Source organism: Aphelocoma coerulescens, chromosome 20, assembly GCF_041296385.1.
Source record: "Aphelocoma coerulescens isolate FSJ_1873_10779 chromosome 20, UR_Acoe_1.0, whole genome shotgun sequence".
Lineage (NCBI taxonomy): Eukaryota > Metazoa > Chordata > Aves > Passeriformes > Corvidae > Aphelocoma > Aphelocoma coerulescens.
In genome coordinates, this window is record NC_091033.1 from 2414802 (window position 1) to 2436688 (window position 21887).

The 21887-nt window shown below is 52.7% G+C and overlaps 1 protein-coding gene across 1 annotated transcript in view; it reads right to left on the reverse strand.

Annotated features, from left to right (window-relative positions):
• The window catches only part of LOC138120838 (centrosome-associated protein CEP250-like), a 93324-nt gene that overhangs the window by 7152 nt on the left and 64285 nt on the right, over positions 1 to 21887 (reverse strand). The window contains exons 23-27 of the mRNA XM_069033856.1: positions 6948 to 7014; positions 6194 to 6348; positions 4920 to 5261; positions 2749 to 2942; positions 1363 to 1453 (exon numbers count right to left, since the gene is read on the reverse strand). Coding sequence (XP_068889957.1) covers positions 1363 to 1453; positions 2749 to 2942; positions 4920 to 5261; positions 6194 to 6348; positions 6948 to 7014 — 849 coding nt within the window. The remainder of the gene's footprint in view (positions 1 to 1362; positions 1454 to 2748; positions 2943 to 4919; positions 5262 to 6193; positions 6349 to 6947; positions 7015 to 21887) is intronic.

Below are 21887 nucleotides of genomic sequence, written 5' to 3' on the forward strand. Positions count from 1 at the left end.
TCCAGCCTTGCAAAAAATCACACCAATTCTCCTTGCACAATCATTACCTCTCGCTTGGCATTTTCAAATCTAGTTTGTTCCTCTTGTCTTTGAGCCTGCAGGGTGGCAACTTTCTGCCTCATCTCAAACAGCACCTTCTGGTACTCCTGCTCTCTCTCTGCCTTCTCTTTTCCCCATTGCTGCAGCATCTCCTGTATGTCTGCATGGTACCTTTCCCGGTCAATTGCCTGAGGAGGTTTGGAAAAATCTTCAAGTTGAAGTCCCCAGGCAAGCTTCTCGCTGAAAAACGTGAAGCTTCATCCCTCCCACAAACCCCAACCTGAAAAGACAACAGCACTGGCTCTCTGCTCTCCAGAAACCGTGTCCTGTCAGGGAATTTAAAAGGAGGCTCAGCAGGTGCAAGGATCCCAGAAACATGGAATCATTTCTGTTGGGAAAGACCTGCACAAGCATTGAGTCCAACCATTCAGAAAAGGAGGTGTCACCTTCTGGCACCCTGATGCCCCAGTCACAAGGACTGAAGGACCGGGGCCTGTTCCATTTGCTTCCAGCCCAAAGCTAATCCCTCTGTCCACCGTGGGAGCACAGCAAGACAGGAACCGAGTTCCCACGCCTGCAGCCAGCAGCACTGTTGGCATCTGCTCCACGCTGGCATCTGCTCCGTGGCAGGTGGGACTCGGGGAAGATCCTGCCCTGGGCCGCCACGCTTTGGGTGGGCACTGCCCAAGCTGCTCTGGAACTCGCCTTACGCCCTCACGGAAGCCGTGGCTGCATTTACTGGCCCAGCACCATCCTGTGGGTCTTCACGCGCCTCCAAGTCCGAGCCGCCGCCTCTCCTGCCCGGCCCAGCAGCGGGAGGCCTCTGGCAGAGGACTGCTGCCCTTTCACACCCTCAGGCTCTGCTGGTGCTAAACCAGCCCCCAGGGCCGGTTTGGACAATTCAGAAGCGTATTGTCACCTACCAGGTCTTGCAGGAGCTTGTTTATTTCCACCTGCTGAGCAGTTCCCTGAAGCCTGAGGCTTTCGTGACACTGCTGCTCTACCTGCAAGAGCTGTTGTGCTGTGTCTTCCTGCTCCTGCTTCCTGAGAGCTCTCTCTGCTTCCAGCTCACGTTGGAGGCACTTCACTTCTCCTGCAAACACGACCAACAGCAAGATTCAGAGTCTTTACTGCCTTTACTGACTCAGGCCCTTTCAGTGTCAGCGTAGGAGGGCCCTGCCTCCAGCGCCACCGCTCCTCAGAAGCCCTGCAGACAGAGGAGGCTTTACAGCAGCTTCTCTATCTAGGTGGGGCGGCACCACAAACAAAGCACACGAGGTTCTCACCTTGTAGCGCCTCCTTGGCCTGTGTGACTGTGAGCACTTGAGCCTCCAGATGGTTGCTGGTGATCTCCAGCTGGGATATCTGCTGCTGAGCAGCAAACAGGCTGGATTCCAGGCTCTCCTTCGCTGACCTACAGGTTGCAAATACGGAGAGACATGAGCTGCTCGCTCCTGACACTCCCGGGCAGTTATTCCAGGACAACGTGGCTCAAGATGCCCAGGCCTGAGAATGCAAAACGGGTCGCATGGAAACTTGTACAGAGAAGGCCCATTTGTGCCATTTCAGTAGCAAAGCAGGGCCCTCTGAGGGAGTGCCCAGGCCTTCCTTATGGCCTGGCACAGCACAGACAGCCCAGCCCAACGTGACCTCAACAGCCGAACCTTCAGCTGCTCTTCCTGACCTATGACCCTGGCTAGCTGTGCCCACACAGGCTGGGCCGAGGAGCAAAAGCCTAGCCTCTGCTCACAGCCCTTCTCTCATCAGCACTTCCAAGCTGCTCTGCAGGGGGACAGAACAGACTCTCGTCCTGGCTCACTCCTGACTTGTTAACTCTCTTCATCATGGACATAAAGGTACATAATTTTCCAGACACTCTGTATTTAAGAGACTTCAGAACTACTTTGCATGATACAGTAAAATCTCATGGTCATGGCAGCACTTGTAAAAATTCAGAACACCATGTTGTCTGAACAACAACTACCTGAATGCAGAGACTGCAGTTTAAGCTCCTGCACGGTCAAGGAATAGACTTGCCACCTTTCTTTTAGTGTTGCCAGCTAAGCAGGCAGTAGCCCAAGTCTTGTCCTTCTTTGGAGAGTGAGAGGGACCATCCAAAAGGACCTTGGCAGGTTTGACAGGTGGGTGCCCATCAACACAGCAAGAATCCCCAGGGGCTGTCAACAATTCCAAAGAGGTTTCCCTGCTGCTCTCTAAGCAGCTCTAGGTCCTGCCTCACACTTCTCAAGAGTGTGCTTGGAAGCAGAAGGCCCTCAGCATTTTCAGCAGGAGCCTCTGGCTTCCCCCTGAATGGCAGCATGCTACTGCCAACATCCCAAGGTCAGAGCCTGGAGTTCTGAAGATGAAGCTTCAGTTCTGAAGATCAGGATTGTGTCAAGCTACTTAGGAAGGAAAGAGGGATGTTCAATGCCCAGAACAAGGAACTAAACCCAAGAGAAACTTGAGGTTTCACTCAACAGCTGCATGGTTTAAGTACTACTCAATTCAGGGCCGGGTGGCTTGCTTTTGACTTCCCACACGAGTGTGCTTGGCGGCACAAACAGGAGCCCAAGGCTCACAACAGCTTTGCTGGCTTTAGATGTCAGAAAAATAACCTTCACATTGTGGCATATTTCTTTTTCTTGAGACTTCCATTTTCTGTCCATGCAAGGTAAAAGCATCCGGAAAGGGTCTCCTCCCTGCCTTTACCTGGTCTCTGCCAGCTGCTTGGAAAGGTCTTGTTGGTGACGCTCCATGGCTGCCAGTCGGCCCTCAAGGGCAGCCTTCTCCCGGCCCAGCAGCTCCTTCTCTCTGCACACCTGGGCCAGTGCGTGCCCTTGGCCAGAGGGCTCCTGGTGCAGCTGCTCCAGAGCCCTGCTCAATGACTCTTGCTCCTGGGAAACCTGGAAGCAGGACAAGGTACAGCTCGAGCCCTTCCTCAGGAGCCCTGTGCAGAGCCAGCCAGTGCCACCTCGCAGGCAGCCAGAGGACAGGGAGCTCCTGTGCTCTGGGCTCAAAGTTTCACAGCATCTGCCCTCTGCAGCTCCGATACCCTGGGCTGCCAAAAGCCTCTGGCACTGTTACCTTGGAAGTGCTGTGTCAGGCCCTGCTGGCTTGCCTGGCACCAGATTGCTCCTTCCCAACAAACATCCCTGCCCCAAATTCTGTGTTGTCACCCAAAAATACTGCATCTTCCACAACTGCCAATACACTTGACTCTAAGCACCAGCAGTGCAGCTGCTGTTCAGCCCTCGCTACAGAACTCTGCTCACTTCAGTCCATCACTGCTCACCCCCACGTGTTGCCTCCCCTTGCCTGGGCAAGGGAGAAGCAGATCCCCATGCCCGGCTTTTGGCCTGGAGCTGATCTGAACAGCAAGCTCCTGCACAGCCAGCCCAGGGACAGGGAGCAAACTCTCCTTCTCCCAAACTTCAGAGCATTCCACATGGGAGCAGAGCACAATGTGGGCAACGAAGCCCACGGGGAGAATGAGCCTTCAAGCACTGCTGAGGCCGTGAAACTCCTCCAACTCTTCTTTCCTGACACCACGGGCTTGTGGCTGCTGGGCTGGCTGGCAGCAGAGAGCCAGCTGCTCCCACCTCCTGCTGGCTCTGAAGCGGGTGCAGCCACAGCAGCTCCAGCACGGTGCCCTCTGTCTGCTCTGGAGCAGAGGAGCTGCCAGCCCTGGGAGCAGCGCTCAGGGCTTGCCTGGCTTGGGGAAAAAAGCTCAGCTCACAGCTGCTACTCTGCTTTCTGAGGGACATGTGCCTTGCCAAGGGCTGTGTTCCTCCCACCAAGGAAGATGATGTTCTCACCTGTCCAGAAGTCGACCTGCTGTGCTGGGCAGACGGGGGAGCATCCACTCTAATGGTATCCGAGAGGTAAACTTTCCCAAAGATTCTCTGGACACTCCTCCCTTCAGGTTCCACCTGCAGGTTGGATGGGAGAAAGGGTCACAGAAACCTGTCAGCAAACATGGGGCAAAAGGACCTCTGGACATCAAGGCAAGGAGATCTCTGCTCACAGACCCTCAATTGCACCAGACAGCACTGGGGGCAAAGAGCTCTCGCTGGGGGCTGTGCAGGAGAGGCCAGTGTGTGTCCGGGGACACGGGGCCAGGGAGGGAGGCAGCGGAGTGAAGGTGCCTTTGTGAAAGCCATGGGCTGCCACAACAGAGAGAACAAACAAAGGGGTGTGCCCACAGCAGGGACAGGGAGAGGCAAGGAAACAAGCAGAGGACTCCAAAGCACTGCCTGGGCACACGAGTCATGATCCAGAGGAGCCTGAGGCTCTGCAGAGGCAGTGAAAGCCCACTTTACCTCAAAAGTTCTCCTGAGCTCACGCTTCTCTGGCTTGTCTTTTGCTGCTGCTGCAACCTGGTCCCGCACACATTCCACACCCCTCCTGGAGTGCTCAGACAGCCGCTTGCCCTCTGCTCCAACAGCCTGCTGGGTGTTCAGAGAGGAGATGATTCCCTTATTTCAAACACCACAAGAGCTGTCCCTCAGAAATCTCCATCTCGGGAAGCGTCCTCGAAGCTCCAGCAGTGCAGCTGCTCTTCAGCCCTCGCTACAGAACTCTGCTCACTTCAGTCCATCACTCTGCTCACCTGCTCCATTCCTTTCCACACCAAATCCAACCCACACATGTTGCCTCCCCTTGCCTGGGCACGGGAGAAGCAATTCCCCATGCCCAGCTTTTGGCCTGGAGCTGATTTGAATAACAGCTCCAGAGCTGCCTCAGTCGTTCCAGGCATGCCAGCAAACAATCTGGCAGCCAATGGTCTCTGGCTGGAGCCAGGCAGACAAACAAGGCTGCCTGCTGCAGCCCGGGCTGCTTTGCCCAAGCAGGCCTAGACTGACAGGGATTTAGAATCCCACCTCTTCATGGGAAACTTCATTGGAATCTTTGAGAGACGTTGCAGTGGACTGAAGATCAGTGCCAGTGCCTACCTGGAGACAAAGCCTTTCCTTCAAGATGTCCAAGTCTTTCTTCAGAGCCCCTTTGGAAATTTCACTCTTGGTCAGTGCAACACTCAGGACTTGAGCGGTCTCTTGCCATTCCTTCAAAGCAGCAGCCCCATGCTCCAACTGTTCCTGCTTGGCTTCCCTCTCCACTTCCAGTTGTTGGGTGTTTTCCTTGACACTTCGCATCTCCGGTGTTTTCATTTCATTCTTCTTTTTCAGATCTCTCATCTGCTCCTCGTACAATTCCCGTTCACGCTGCCAAAACAGGGAGGTCACTCATTCCCTCTCTCGGTTTGCTTTTCATACCAGATCGGGACTCCTGCCACAGGCAGGCAAAGGCTGCCCCTCTCTCTCTGCCTCTCGGGATGCCTCAGACCTTTGCTGGGACCGCCCTTGACGCTGAGTCTTTCCCAGCTCACTCAGCCCATCCCAGCTCCCTTTCTGCCCTTCCCCGACCTCTTGCAGCTCCACTCGAGTGTTCCTTTGGGGAGCAGCTGCCAGAACTGCAGCCAGGATTCCAAGTCCACGCTAAGCAGGATTTAGGCGGTGCCATGAGGATGTGCTCTCCAGCAGGGAGAAAGGGAAGAGCAAACACCCCCAACATTTCATTCCCTGCAGCTGGGGTGACAGGAGTGGTTTTTGAGCTCTCCTGTGTAGAGTTTCCATGGCACCATCCCCGAGAGCCCCACTGCCCTCTCTTGGAGCAGCAATGGCCACATCAGTCTGTCATTCTCTGCTGCCACTCAGGACGAGTTCTCCCCTTGCAGGCACACGTCCTTATCTGCATCAGCACTTTGCTTTTCTCTCTTTTCTCCCCACTGGCTGCTCTCTGATGGCCAAGGCCAAACACCTTTCTATTAACAGCAAACTTGGCCTTTTCACCTCTCGTTCCAGGTCCAGGTATTTGAAATCTGGACGTGGGTTTGGACACGAGGAATTGCCCAGACCATGCAATGTCCATAGAGACAGTGTGGACATTGAGAACTAGAGGGCACAAAACTCCAGCATGGAGGAAAACCAGCAGCCTCAGCACTAACTGGCTTTGGCATGACTACGACATCTTTTCCTCCTTATTCAGAAGAATGCAGTTTGAAAAGCTCAGCTGGAAAGAGGTGCTCCTTAGAACTATTAACACAAGGGCCAAACATAGCTAGGAAATGGCCCTTCATGGCATCTGCCGTTCTCACCAGCACATCCTTCCTTTCCTTCTCCAGGCTCTCCAGTTTCCTCTGCAGAGATGCCACCTCCTGACAAAGAGTCACACCCTCTTCCTTCAGGGCAATGGCCTCTTTCTCCAGGGCAGTTTCTCGAGAGGTCTTCTGGTGTTCTGCCCTCCACATCGCTGCAGCAGGAAGGAGAAGGAGAATGAGAACAGCAAAGCAAAGGCAAACTGATGTGCATCCTGCAGGGACAACAGCACTGTCTTCTTGGCCTGCCTGTGTTTGCCAGCCCCTAAGGCCGCAAGGGCTTCCAAAGCTGACAGAAATGAAGGAGAAAAAAGCAGGAATCCAAGGGGCAAGGTTCAGAGGAATAGGAAAGTGTCTTTCCTCTTGGGCTTGTGCAGAGTGAGCAGTCCAAGAGAGACAAAGGAGCGGGGATGCCTGTGCAGCCCTGCTCCAGAGAGGCCAATAGCCTGGGGGCTCTGTCAGGGCCTGGAGTTGGGGGGAATCGAGCTGAGGCATCCAGCTACAGCTCCTCAGCACAGACACAGCACCTGAAAGGCACCACCTGTGCACGGGATCAGCCATAGCACAGCCAGATGGCACTGCCAGCCACGGCATCTTTCTCGAGAAAAAGCTTTCACTGGCACTGGATGGAGAAATCTCCTGCTGGTTGTTCTTCCCCTCTGCCATCTCTGGGCACTGCCCTTTTCCTCTGTGTGGCATCAGAGATCCCTGCTGGGACAGGATGGGGCAGCGGGTGGGAGAGGTGAAGCTGTACCTGCTTGAATTTCTTCCAACTGTTTCAGCAGCTCCTGATTGCTGGCTCTGAGATTGTCCCTCTCAGCCTGCCCCATGCCCAGCTCCAGCTCCAAGGCCTGTATCTTCTTCCTTGCATCATTCTGGAAGAGGCAAGAGGAACAGAATCACCTGTCAGTGCCACTGCTGGCAGGAGACAAAGGGCTACAAACACTAAAGCAGAAATAGCCCAGGTGGGAGAGGGCAGCTGGACCGTACTGGTAGATGTGATCGTGATCCTCCTTCCTCCCCATGCTAGTGAGACAACCCCCCTACAAGAACTTCCACCCATCCTGGCCTTGGCACTCTGCTTGTCCAGCAGCCCAGCAGCAGGACAGGATTTCTGGGTGCATATTACCAGATCTTTCTGGGAATGCTCCAGGTGCTGCTGCAGGTCTTGCAGAGCTGCTGACACTCTGTCCACTGTGAGCTCTGCGGGGACATCCCCATCCTGAGAAGCACTTAGGCCCAAGACATGACCCTTTTCTGAAAAGAGAAGACATTCTGTTTCAAGATTTAATCCAACAGTCTCCAACAAACAAGGCCTCTTTCTACCTAGGAGGAGGTGCCTTTGTCATTGTCCTAGAGCTCGCCTTGCAGCAGGATGTGTGTCACAGGCTGACGTTATTTTGATGACCACTAATGTCAGCACTGCCCCAAAGACAACTGCATGGGCCCTGTGGCTTGACAGGACTTGGGCCCTTCTCCCTTCTGACTCTAATCACTTCTCTACAAACAAACATGGACTTGTGTCTCTGCAGGGAGACAAGACTTCCCAAGGCCTGAGTCAGCCTGAACTGACAGGGTGAGTGTGTCATACCAGGATGACCAGGAACCACCCCCTCGCTCCACCTGCTCTCCCAGCCTCCCACACTTGCCTGAGCTCCAGGTGACCAAGTCTCTGCTATCCCTGATCACGTGGTGGAGAACCAGGAGCAGTTTGTCCAGCTGGGATTGAGTTTCCTGGTGAGCACCACTGGCCTGCTGACACTTCGTGGCCAAGGCCTCTGCTCTGTTCTCAGAGCTCTGGAGCTTCCTACGCAGCTCAGACACCTCAGCCTCCAGCACCTGCACAGAGTCCCTCAAGCTCCGTTCTCCTGCTCGGGACTCCTCCAGCTCCTGCAGCAGCTGCTTCTCTCGAGTTGCCTGGGTAGCCTCCATCTCCAGCACTGCCTTCTGCAGGGCCCGCATCTGGAAGATGGATGCACAGAGCCTCAGGGACAGGGCTGCTCCTGAGGCAGCAGAGCAGGCAGTAGAGCAAGTAACAAAGGAGAAATGACTTCAGGCAAAAAAACATGCCCAAAACAGAAGGCACAGAGCCAAGGATTCCAATGGAAACAAGTGTCCTGAAAATAGGGAAAGGGAGCCAATGGGCATCCTTGAGGCTGCAGCTCTGAACACCGGCTGAACTGGCTGCGCTGGAAGTGCCCTCCCCAGCCTGCCATAGCCACGTCTGTGTGCCCACATTGCTCGGTGCCCAGCACAGGCACCAACTCCATCTGGGACAACACTGCTAACAGAGGGATGGAGAAGCTCCAAAGGAGTCTGCTGCTGCTTCTCCTCCCACATTTCCTGCTGGGACCCGGGAGAGAACGGAGGAAAACATCGGCAGCAGACACCAGATCCAGCCTTGGCCTGTGGGTGCAGCAGCACCCCGGGGCAGAACACGGCAACAGTGGATGCTGCTGGGAGGGGAAAGCAGTTGGGGCCTCCAAGCCAAAGGTGATGATGTGTGTCCCTGGAGAAGAGGACGCCAGGGCACAGATTACCTGGGCGTTGAGCTTCAGCACTTGTCCTGTGCGGTTTGCACAGAGCTGCTCGGCCTCGCGAAGAGCAGAACGAAATTGAGACACCTGATTGTTCAGTGCCTGGTTCTTTTCTTCCAGTGTTCTGAGGCACAGGTTCTTTTCCTCCAGAGACAGAAGCAGCCTAAAAGGGAAGCATGCAACTCATTACTACACGGTATCACATTTTAGGAACTCTTAGGACTCGCACCACCTCGGGGAAAACTGCTCTGTCTGATGAGGTTTGTCTAAACAACGTGGCTGTTTGTTTGTTCCCCCTGCAGTCACAGCCCAGCATGTGCCCACTCTGCTTTTATTCATGAAAGAATGAGGAGTTCCTGCCTACATGTCCTACCTTCTTCTTGAGATGGGAATGTGAATATAGACCTAACAAAGTCTTGCCATGAAGAGATTAGGGGAGAGGAAGAGTTTTCTTCTGACTACCCAGGCTCCAAGGGGGAAAGGTTTGGTCAACATGGAAGAGACATTTCCTTGCCCCATCTTGTATGTCCAGGTAGGAGGAGCAGCACCCTACAGCCAGAGGATCTCGGGGAAGTTCCCTAAGATTTACCAGCACCCATCCTACTTCCAGCTGGAGAAACAAAGGCCGATAGCAGAAGTGGCAACAGAGCCTTGGAGCACAACCTGATGGAAGATGCAGAAACCTGCAGGCAAGCAAGAGGGCCCTGCCCTTTCTTTGTCTTCTTCTCGAAAGAAGAATCCTGTGGCACTGAAGACCGGCAGGACTTGGTCAGCTGGAGGGGCCCCGCTAACCTTGGTCTTGTCTCTTGCATTCTTTGCACAGTCAGTATTGCCTGTGACTCTGGAGGCTGGCAGGGACCCTGCTTGAGCCCCCCCAGGCACCTGGGGGCATTTTCTGAGGAACGATGCAACAGAGACATTCTTGGTTCTTGGGTGCCTTTGAGGGGAATCTGGCCTAGGTCAGCAATCAGGGCCTTGAGATGGTTCTGCCAAGCAAAGGCATCAGGATGCCAGGCTGCTCCAGATCCCAAAGGCTTCAAGTTACAGGACCCAAGGCGGAGCTGCTGGATGTGTCCAGCTCCTTACACTGCAGCTTGGGCAGTGTTAGCACACCCACCTCACAACAGAACACACCCCTAGAGGGAAAGAGCTACTCCAAAAGCCTTTGTCTTCAGAAAAACTCTAACTGAAGGCTTGAAAGAAAAGAAAATGAAACACAACATCCAGACAACCAGACGCGTCTGCACGGAGAGTTCAGAACTCTGCCACGTAGGAAATGCTGCCAGAGCCCCTGGCAGGTGCAAAGATGGCAAAGAGGGAATCCATTCCCACAAGGCAGAGTCCCACAGGCTTTCATTTACCTGGCTTTTTCCTTCTCTAGGGTGTTCAAGGAAGCCCAAAGTCCCGAATTTTGGCGTGCCACTTCTTCCCATTGACTCCTTTCCATCTCCAAGTTCTTCAGGTGCACTTGCAGCTCCTTGTTCGGATGTTCTGCCTCCTCCAGCATCTTCTGGAGCTGCTCAACCTGCAACAGCTTCTGCCTTGACTGCTTCTGGGCCTCCCTCACATCTTGCTGGGCTCTCTGAACAATCGTTGCCTGGGACTCTCTGGAGGCTGCCAGCTGAGATGTCAACTCTCCCACCTCCAGTCAAACAGAACAAAGCAGTCAGAGGCTACAGCCACAGCCTGTCACTGTCAGCCACAGCAGAGGCTGTGAGAAAAGGCAAAGGCCAACTTTCCATTTCTCCCTGTCCTCAGAGCACCAGATTCACAATGCATACGGACAACTTGTTTCAATCTCTACGTGGCCCACCAAGGGCACCTGAAAAAGCACCTCCCACACCATGGCCAGCAAGAAGAGGCCAGCAGGAATCCGTGCTGATGGTTGCTGGCCAACAGCCCAGAGGACTAGCCCAGCTGAGCAGCTGGGCAGCAGCTGAGATTCAGCAGAGCACCGAGGGTCCTTCAGAGCAGCTGCCAAGGAGCCCAGAGCACGAGGCAGCCCCAGGGACCACCCCAGCAGCTGCTGCTCTGCCATGGAAAAGCAAGAAGGGCACAGACCCCCTGCTGGATGCTGCGGTGCCACTGCTCTTTCACTCACCTGCTTTTGTAGAGCCTCCCTCTGCTCAAGGAGGAGATTCATTTCCTCTTTGATGCCTCGTAGTTCTTCCTTGTGCCTCTTCTGCGCTGCCTGGATCTCCCCCCGAGCTTCCTGCAGCTCAGCTTGCAGCTTTGCCTGGATGGTCTGGCAACAAAATGCAGAGCAACTTCCTGCGACCTGCCCTCAGGCTCAGCTTTTCCCACTTGCTCTCTCAAAATCCCATTCCTTCAGCGACTTCTTTTGGCTTCTCTACCCAGCTCTGCTTCCATTGTAAGCCTTGCTTCCCGGGCCTGAGCTCTGGAGCTTGCCAGGCTCTGTGCTGCCAGGGCCTGAAGCAGCCCTTGCCTCCTGACTCCCAGCACCTGCCTTTTGTGCCCTTGCCACTGCCCTGCACTCTGTTCCCTGCCTGCTCAGACTTACCTGCCCCTTCTCTTGCTGCTCTTTCACCTCCTGCCTGAGCTGCTGCACCTGCTGGCAGGCTTGGCTTAGCTGTCCCCGAGTTTGGAGCAGTGTCTCTGATAAAGAATTCTTCTCCTTCTGCTTTTCCAGCAGGACCTGCACAGAAGGAAAGAGCAGAGGGCTTGACACTTCCCCTGCAAACTCTGTGTGGCAAGAGGCAAAGACTGATGGGCTCACGCGCTCTCAGAGCACTCGGCTGCTGCTCCCCTGGGCCACTGTCTGCCCTGGGGGGGACACAGCTTCCCAGAGAGTGACTAAGAACACAGCCCAGGAGACATCTCTGGGTTGCTGTTCAGAAATACTCCAGGCGAGTCTTTAAAAAGATTTGTCTCTTGTCAGCGTTCCCGCTGCGCCCTCCCTGTGCCCACAAAAGAAAAGTCCTACAAACTCAGTTTGGCTATGGACACCGACCAGTACACACCAAAAGAGGACCCTTAAGAGAACAGTGAAGATCCTCCGAGGTAAGTCTTAGGAAAACAGAGCACAAGAGCAGCACAAAAATCCCAACGGAAAGCTGATGTTTCTGCCGGGCTTCCTGTGAGAGGGCTCATTCCTGGGCCCAAAGATAGCCCTGTTCACCTTTCACCTCCCCAAATTCAATGTAGAAGACATGGAGGGCATGCTCCACACAGCCCCATAGCCTGCCATCTCCCACAGCTCCAGCCTTGCAAAAAATCACACCAATTCTCCTTGTAAACTCCCTTACCAACAAAATGTCTATCAGGATCTATTCCAGTGCTGGACATTTTCAGGATGGTTGAGGAAAGCAATTTTGCTTGCTGAAGCAAGTGAAAATTCACAGGGTTTCTCCTTCTCGGACAAAACCCACATCAAAGTGTCCCCTCCTCCAGTGTGCAAAGCAGCTCTCTGCAACGAGGGCATGCCTGGCAGGGAAACGGCTCTTGTGGTGAGCAGTCCTTTAGTGACTGATGGCAGTCTGGCTGATGTGGCCAAAGCAGACTCTCTTTGTGCAGCAGTTCACACCAACAATACCATTTACTTGTCTTACACAAAGAAGGTGTCTCATGGCCCTTGCTGGTATTCAAGCCTGAAGACTACACTGTGGTTTTGAGCTTTTCTCTTCAAAAGCAAAACCTCTGCTGGGTATTTGCCAAACCTACCACATACTCCAGAACTGAGACTGTCTGACAGAGACCATCAGAAACAAACCCTTCTCTCACAGCTCTCCTGTAACACCCAATCCAAACCTCCCCCGGCACACTTGGGGCCGTTTCCTCTTGTCCTGTCCCTTGTTCCCTGGGAGCAAAGACCAACCCTCACCTGGCTGCACCTTCCTGTCACAGAGAGTTGGAGAGAGCGAGAAGGTGCCCCCTGAGCCTCCTTTTCTCCAGGCTCAGCCCCCCCAGCTCCCTCAGCCACTCCTTGTCACACCTGTGCTCCAGACCCTTCCCCAGCTCCGTTCCCTCTTTTAGAGGCTCTGGGGCTGCCCAAAGGAACAAATTTTGCAGAAGCATGTAACCCTTTGCTGATGAACATGCATATGCCTGGCTAATAAATGCGTGTGCCATCTTGAGCCAGGTGTGCACAGCAGTGTCCCTCTCTTCTACTGCCAGAAACAGCATCTGGCCCGATCTGGCTGGCATAACTCCCACTCCCACAGGTGCTGCCTAGGAATAAGGTGTCCAGAGCCACGGTAACATCATGCCCCTCTTGCTCCAGCAGCTCCCTCTGAAGCTGCAATTCCTCCAGTGCCTGCCTGTTGACTTCCAGCTCCCTCTGCAGTGATGGGTCTTCTCCCTCAAGTGCAGCCAAGTCCTCCACTGTACAAGAAGGGGCAAGACAAGTTTTCAACGGAAAACCAGCCTCATTTCCAAAACCAACCTCCATCCTGTGCTGCTGCTCCGCCTTTTCCGCCTGGGCTGACGCTTCCTTCAGCTGCTTGCTGTTCTTCTGGCGCAGACTCAAGGCTCCTGGCTCCGGGATTCCAGTGCATTGCTGCAGCTTTTCCTTGGACTTCTCAAGGTTTTCACAGTCACTGCAGAGACAAGGCTCAGTCAGAAGAAGGAAGAGGCCTGAAGAGCCATCGATCCCATTTTCAGCCCTCCACAATGGAGCTGGGGGCAGTGGGCTAAGGAAGACCTTGCTCTTTCCCTCCCAAGGAAATCCTCCAGAGGCAAAGGGAAAGGAAGGCAGGATTTTGCCTTCCTTCAGTGAGAAGCAGTGGCTGGACAGGGGCTCTCAAAGAACAGAATTCAGGGAAGCAGCACGGTGAGAGGAAGGAGTCTTCTATTCCAACATCGCTGTGCATCTCCCAGGCAGCCTTGGGAGTCACAGTAGAGCATGAAAAGCCCTGACAGGACGATGCTCAAGAGCCACACTGAGGCCTACACATGGTAGGGCAGGTGAGTTCTTTGCCCAGAACACCTCTGAACTCCCAGACCTGGACGCAGATTGCCTCTGGAACGCAGGAGGAGGAGGAAGAAACACTCACCTTCTGATTTCTTCCATCACAGAGTCTATGTGCTCCCGGTGGCTACTGAGCCTCTTGCATCGCTCCTCCATTTTCTCAAAACATCGCTGTAAGTGCCCACAATTCTCTGTGGCTTCCCAAACCAATTCCAAGGGATGCTGTGCAGCAGTGGATGTCGGAGTTGAGAGGCTGTTCCTGGAGGCTGCATGCTGGGAACGGTCAGCGCCGGTGATGGAACTGGCCATGCTGTCACTGCCGTCTAACAGCACCTGAAAGCCCACATCCAGCTGTTAGTCAGGTACTCTGTTCCTATTCCAAAGTACCACTGAGATGCCTCTTCTGATTCCACAAGAACCAGTGTCCATTTGTGGAGGACCAGTTTCAAATCCGAGCCAGCTCAGCACAGTTTACTCACCTCAGGGGCTCTGGAGAAACGTCCCTGGTGAGAAAGGCCTCGAGCTCCCTGGAAGAGCACAGGGAAGAGCACACTCAGACTGCATGGCTGCCCCTGAGGCAGTCGCCTCTAAATGCTTCCCAGCCTGGAATTCCAGCTCAGCTCCTTCCTCCCCTCCTTGGGAATATTTTCAGCCCAGTAGGTTGACAGCAGCACAAACAAACATGCTGGAAGGTGTCTCATCACTTCTTAGAACACCACAAGGGGAATTGCCCAGAGCCCCATCCAACCTGGTCTTGAACACTGCCAGGGATCCAGGGGCAGCCACAGCTTCTCTGGGCAACCTGTGCCAGGGCCTCAGCAGCCTCACAGGGAAGAATTCCCTCCCAATATCCCATTAGACCCTGTCCTTTCCCTGCAGGCCCCTGGCTTAAGTCTCTCTCCAGCTCTCTTCCAGCCCCTTCATGCATTGGAAGGTCACCCTGGAACCTTCTCCAGGCTGGACAACCCCAACTCTTGCATCCTTTTCCCTTGGCACAGGTGCTCCAGCCCTTGGAGCATCTTCCTATCATCCTCGTGGCCTCCTCTGCACCACTGGGGATCATCTTGGAGATGTCTGGGAGAAACCCATTCTTGTCTCTGGGAAGCGCTCAGGCTGCGCTGTGAATTGGGCTGAGGGGAAGGCAGTGAAAGCTGCTCCCTTGTTTGTGCCCACACCCTCCAGTGGGACAAGGACGGAGGAGGAGATGTGGGTGTGCTCTGGGATGGCCAGGAGCCCCCCCATTCCCTCCCAGGCCTGTCCCCATGGCCAGCACCAAAGCTGCTGCTAGCTCTGGAACAGCCAACTGTTAATCCCTTGCTATTCCCAAAGGGAACTGTTCCCAGTGGCACAGCCCAGGCCCACCCAGGCCCCTGCTGGGCTTGGCACAAAGAGGGCAGCAGCTCTCTCACTCACCCGCCGGGTCTCCATCTGCCCCTTGGCACGAGCAGTGACCAAATGTCAGTGTCCAAAGGCCGTTGGCCTTTGCAGGGTCTAAACCCCAATGTCCAAAGGCCGTTGGCCTTTGCAGGGTCTAAACCCCAATGTCCAAAGGCCGTTGGCCTTTGCAGGGTCTAAACCCCAATGTCCAAAGGCCGTTGGCCTTTGCAGGGTCAAATCCCAATCTCCAAAGGTTGTTTGACTTCGCAGGGTCTAAACCCCAATCTCCAAAGGCCGTTGGCCTTTGCAGGGTCAAACCCCAATATCCAAGGGTCGTTGGCCTTTGCAGGGTCAAGAGCACAAGATCAAAGTGCTGTTGGCAGTTGCAAGGTCAAAGCCCCAATGTTCAGGAGCTGTTGACAGTTGCCAGGGCGAAAACCCCAACATTCCATGGGCTGTTGATGGTTGCCAGGCTCCAAACCCCAACATTCCATGGGCTGTTGATGGTTTCCAGGGTGCAAACCCCAACATTCCAGGGGCTGTTGGAGAGGCCCTCCCCTGGCTCTCCACCCATCCCAGCTCACTGCTGCCCGGCACCTGCACCAGCACCCCCACATCCCCACAGCCCAGCTGGGCAGCTGGGCAGGGACCTGGCTCATAACATGAGTTCAAAGTTGCTGGCCCAGACAGCATCAGTTTTAAGGCTCAGCATTCCTGAGACCTGCATGCTCTTTAGGGATGCGCTTAGTTCCTGAGTCACAGGAATTTGTCTGTCTCCCCTGACAAAGGGGAGGTGTAAGAAAAAGCCTCAAAAGGTTCTTGGTGCTTACAAATATTCATGGAAAGTAAAGCTCTGCATCTAGAACAGCCACATGAGGAGGAAAAATGGTGTTTCAGGGTCTTTTCAAATTCCTACAGAGAAATGCCAGGAGTTGCAGTGTTTAAGGCTCATAAAAGAGATTCAGAATCCCGAGACAGACACGAGTGCATTTTTTTCTCTGCTCTCTGTTTGGCAACATATCACTAGGTCTTCTAGGCAGAAGAAAAGTCTTGCTGCTTATTTCAAAGATTCCTCGTGTCTTGGGGTGACCTTATGATGTGTAGCCCATATCGCTGCCTATGCCCAGAAATTAATTTCTATGCCTCTAAACTGAGCACAACTTTTTCAAAGCAGTTTGCAGCTTGTTCAAGGTCACACACAGATAGCGGGGGTTTTTTTCCAGCTGCGGCAGGGGAGGGAGGAGGCACCTGGCTTGCGGCTTCCCGGTCAGCTTTTGGCCAGTTGTTCAGCTTCTTTTTCTCCGGAGAGAGAGGTGAATTTTTTTTTCCTTCCCTGGAATTTCGGACTTTCTCCCTTTTCCACTGGACTGCTACAATATTAGAACACATCAGGAGGACTTTCCACCGAGCACAGAGGGCCTGGCCTTGGGCCAAGCCCCAGCTCCGAGGAGACCAACAGGAGGACTCTAACACTTTCCCAGGTTTTTTCTCCACAGCGAGAGATTTTATTGTTTAGCATTATTTTCCTTTTCCCGTGTGTTTGTTCAATAAATAGTTTTATCTCCTTCACTTTCCTTCAAGGAAAATTTATTTTTTCCCAAACCTGGTGGGGGAGGGGTGGTTGTGCCTTCTCTCAGAGGATATATTTCTAAATTTGGCCAAACCGGAACACCTCGCTAGGAACAGACCTTCCAGAACCAAATGCTTGGAAAAGCTTTGGTAGATATTTTACTCCTTCATCTTTGAGAACATTCATCTGTGTCCTAGGGAGAATTTTTGTGCCCCAGTTGACAGGAATTGGTTTCTGGCAGGGTACAAATCATCTGGGGAAGAGAAGAGCGGCACCTGCCTTCTCCAGGGCCTCTCCAGACTCTCTCCAGAGACTGACGGCCCAGGGATGTCACTGCCAAGTTCAGCTTCAGAGACCGATGCAGCTTTGAGTCTCTGCTTCCAGAACAGCAGCTTTGGGCTCCTTGAGCACAGCTGCAAAGGAGCAGGACAGCTCCCAGTGAAGGTCTGAGCTCCTGGCTGGTCCTTGCACAGCTCTCAGTGTAGTTCTGCCAGTGCTGTTGGTCTCAGGCCACCTGTGACTGCAGCAAGGACACCTGAAAGAGGCAGAAAGCCCAGCTCAGACAAGCCCACGTGGGCAGGAGCATCCGCAGCCCTACGGTACCGGCTGTGGGGGCAGACACAGCCTCCAACTCCAGCCCTCACCAACACTCTGCCCTTGGGGAAGGGGAAAGGAACAGGCTCCCACACTGCCCCTGAACGGAGCTCAGATGATCAACAAGTCCAGTTCATGGCTGGCAAACCCTTCCCTCATACAACCCTCAGCCACCACAGGTCGGGGAGAGAGAGTTCCGACAGGATTTAGGAACCCAGCTCTGATTCCCAAAGCACGCATTCGGGCCACTGACCCCTTTCTCCACGGGCTGTGCCTCAGCACGAGGGCCTCAGCTCCCCTGAGCTCCTGGAGGACTCTCCTACTTGAGCTGCTGGACAGCCAGCCCCGGCAGGAGGGGAATTTGGTGCTTGTGTTATAGCAGGTTGGCTTTCCCAGGCTGGTTACCTATATATCGATAATTAGTTGATGAATTGTTAAATAAATTATGCCTAATTAATGTACTATGAATTTAAATAGTTATAAGCTAATGAGTTAAGTGCGCGTGTGTACAGGAAGCAATGCATGGGTATAACCATTAGAGGCAGGTACAACAGGAACCTGATGGACTTTATAGAAGGATCCTTTTAGAACCATTACCCCATGAGACGATATCAGTACCCAAGACCCTGACTGGAAAAGGAGCTGACCAATGGAATGGATCCAATTAGAAATGATTGGTCAAGGATGCACCATGTTAAAAGGCAATCAGAACACCGGAAAGTGGCCAATCAGTGAGATTGAAAGCGCACCAGTCCTGGAGGTGACAGAGACAATAAAAACTGACCAAGTGCTCTGTACCAGGTTCTCTGGTGGAAACTTGTGGTCCAAAGGAGTACTCGATGTGTCACATTGTTCATTTTTCTGGCTTGTAGTGTAGGGTCTGAGCTTATCTTGGATCCTCGTTCTCAGTTGCTAATTAATAAACAAGTTAGCCTGCCAAAAGGTTTCCCACCTCGTTTATAACACTTGGGGTTTTTTGATGCCTTCTTGAAGCATTTTAGCACCCGAAGCCCCTTTCACACCGCCCCATTTTTTAATTATATGTTAAGTATAGCTTTAACTTCTTTATTCATATTTATTATGCTTCCACTTAATCTCACTTAATCCCGAGGGATTCTTAAAGGGGTTTTGGGGGTTTTCTTGGTTTTGCCACGTTTTTGTGCACAGTCCGCCTTTTCAACCCTCCATTCTTTAAATGTAACAAATATAGCCTTAAATTTTTTATACTTATACAAATTTATTCCATTTTTGTCAGTTTTGTTAAGTTTTGAAAAGGTTTTGAGGCTTTGTTGGGTCATTTCCGGTACCCACCCAGCCAATGACTGAGGGGAGTTGGGCTGAGGCGGGAACAGCTCTCGCCCCGCCCCCTGTCCCGCCCAGCCAATGACTGAGGGGAGTTGGGCTGAGGCGGGAACAGCTCTCGCCCCGCCCCCTGTCCCGCCCAGCCAATGACTGAGGGGAGTTGGGCTGAGGCGGGAACAGCTCTCGCCCCGCCCCCTGTCCCGCCCAGCCAATGACTGAGGGCGCTTTTCCCCGCCCGCCGGTTGGGCGGGAGCCGCTCCCCACTTGTCAGTCAATGAGGGGGGTCCGGCTGAGGCTGGAACTTCCCCCTCTCCCCCTCCCCGGCCGATCACTCCCGCCCCTCCCTGCCTCGCTGCCACTGGCCCCTTGTGACTCTGAATTTTCCCCACCTGCCCCAGTCTGGACTGGTTTATACTGCTTTATACTCCCCCCTCCCCAGGCAGAGGAGCTCCTGTGCCCCCCACCCCGCAGTGGGTAAAATTCACCTCACTAGAAGTTCGTGTCCACAAAGGAGACAGAGGAGTCCTGTAAAATTGTCTTGATTTGGAGAAAGGGAGAGAGTCTGTCAGGTGTGTGTCCAACGGGGTCTCTCCCAATTAGTTGGAGCAAGTAGCCTTCTTTTCTCCTCATTTCCTGGCCGCATTTTCTCCTCCTTCCCTTTCCCTGTTGGCTGCGGTACTTGGAAGGTACTTGGGACTTCCCGATCCACCTATCCGTGTCCCCCCTTAGTATGTGCCCCCTGTAAAACACACGATCCATGAGCATTACAATTAGCTAAATCAAATGATCTATTTTAGTAAGCTTTACTAATTGGCACGGACTGCTGCTCAGCCAAAGTCATGCTGAAGTCCTGAACTTTGGGAAGAAGAACAAAGACTTTATAGGATTATGAATATTAATATCTTTGCCTAGGGTGGATTAAAAGCTAATTAGAGCCCCCCAAACTCCCATCTCACCTCCCACAGACTCCCAGAATGTCTCCAGAGCCACCCCAAACCCCCCTGTTAGCCCCTAGAAACGCCCAAGGGACCCCCCCTGTTGGAAAACCAACCAGTTTAAAACCACTTTTTTTATATAACTTTAGCCAGGTTTCTTCACCTTTGCCCCGGGGAAGGGAACTGAAGCTTCTTTCCAGGGCATTGTTTCTCTAGGTGAGGCCTGAGATGGGCTTAGCATTTCAACAGACTGGGAGTAGCCCCAAAGAGATGAAGGCCATCGACGGAACATCAACAGAACATCAGCGGCCATCTATGAACATCTACCCCAGACTCTGCCTCTGGCAGAGTTGGAGACATCTCCTCCAGAAAAGACTGATAAGAAAATCAAGGAATGAAGATCTAATTAACATCAGAAGAGAAGAAATCTGGATTCCATAGGAGAGCAATTGCTAAGAACTACACTCACTTGGGACCAATGAACACTGACCCAATTTGTTTCTATGACTTTTGACTGTATAAAAGATCTGGAAAATCTAGTAGAAGCCATGTGTCATGGAATGATTCTCTCTGCACACCTGGGCTATGTGTGGATGAGATGATTTCTGGGGTACATCCTGGCCAGAACAATATCCTGGCCAGAATAAAGTAATGCCTTGACTCTCTAACATTAAAAATGTTGTGTGAGGGCTTTGTTTTTCCCACAGTTTTGGTGACACCCCCAGGCCACACATCCAAGGACGTGTTCTCCTTCCACCCGGGGGGGGGGGGGGGGGTGGAGGGGGGGAGGCTCTGTGGGAGTCTTGGTGTTCTGGGGTCCCATCTAGCGTTCGGGGGGTTCCCCTGATTTTGGGGTTTCCTCTGATTTCATGCTCCCCCAGTTACATTCTCCTCCCATGTGGGGGAGCTCGGGGGTCCCAGCTTCTTTGGCAGGGGCGTCACCCTGATATTGGGGTCTTACAGCATGATTTTGGGGTGTCCCCCAATTTTAAAGCCCCCTGATTTTGGGGTCCCCCACAGGACATGTTCTCCTTGCATCTGAGGGGGTGGGCAGGTCTTGGGGATCTCCCATCTTGGGAGGTCTGGGGGATCTGGGGGTCCCATCTACTCTTGTGGGGTGTTACAAACAACTTATTGAGAGTTGGCTTTTGCCATATGTTTATGGGTTATGAATTACATTATGAGTTATAATATTAAATATTATGATATTTTCCTTGGGAAATATTAAGACAATGGTATATGTTAAAATGTTTAATGTTGTTAAAATAGTCTGGTTGTAAAGTTGTTTTTTTATAAGGGCTGCATGAGTTTGTGTGCTGTAATGTCAGTTCTGTAAGTGGGACACGCTGTTGCGAGCCAAACTTCGAAGACACAGCCATAAATGTGTGATAAATACATACTATAATATTGGCTTTCCGCAAATGTTAAAATGGATGCTATATGTATAATGTTAAAGTATTTAAATAACAATGTTAAAGTATTTAATGTTAAAGTATCGTTGTTATAAAGATACAGTTTTGCAACAATAACTAATGCCTTTATTTCTGCCATTAACTAAACTTAGACATAACAGTGAAATAGCTGATACAGTTATGCTTGTGATAATTGAACTGTCTGCTTGGTTGGATAACATCCAATGAACGGATGATGAAGACCCCTGCTACTGACATGCCAGCTATTGGCAACTGCCGTCTGCAGAAACCATCGACCAAAGCCCACCCTGGAGGTGATAATAAAAACTGACTGAAACCACAGCCAGGAAATGCGCGTGCTCTAAAAAGGCAGATCCAAGGAGGAGCCATGCTAAACAGTTCCTGGAACATGTAAACTAGTTTGGGGGGGAAGTTTGAATATGCATGATTGATTATGAATATGCATTAGGCTGATGCAATAGGACAGGTGTGTAAAGGGTGTCTCCGCAATAGCAGGTGCGCTCTTGGCTGAGTGCCAAAGCACCCAGCGCCGTGACTTTTGCTTTATTGTCTTTGTCCCCTATTGTCCTTTATTAAACTTTTAAATCCTAACAGCAGAGTGAACCTCGTTTTTCACAAAAGGAGTGGGATTCCATCCAACGAGGACCCCGACGAGCACAGCAACAGAACTGCGCCGGCTCCTAAAAGAGTGACGTGGGGTGAGACTATGCAAAACTGTACATCAGTGTGCATAAGGCTGATGCAGCCACAGGGGTATAAAAGGTAGCACCACCATTTTGTGATTGAGCCTCTGGCCCCTGGCCATGCTCCCAGCACAATCCCTTTTGCTTTGCTGAATTTTATAGTTCTCAATAAAATTTTTAATAACTCATTTCCATATTGGATCTGGGTTGTTTATAACATGGGGTTTCCCCCTGATTTGGGGGTCCTGTCCCCAGGCTGCACACCCGAGGAAGTTTTCTCCTGAGCTGCTCCAGTTCCCGCTGGAGGGGGGAGGGAATCTGTGGGAGTGGTTGGGG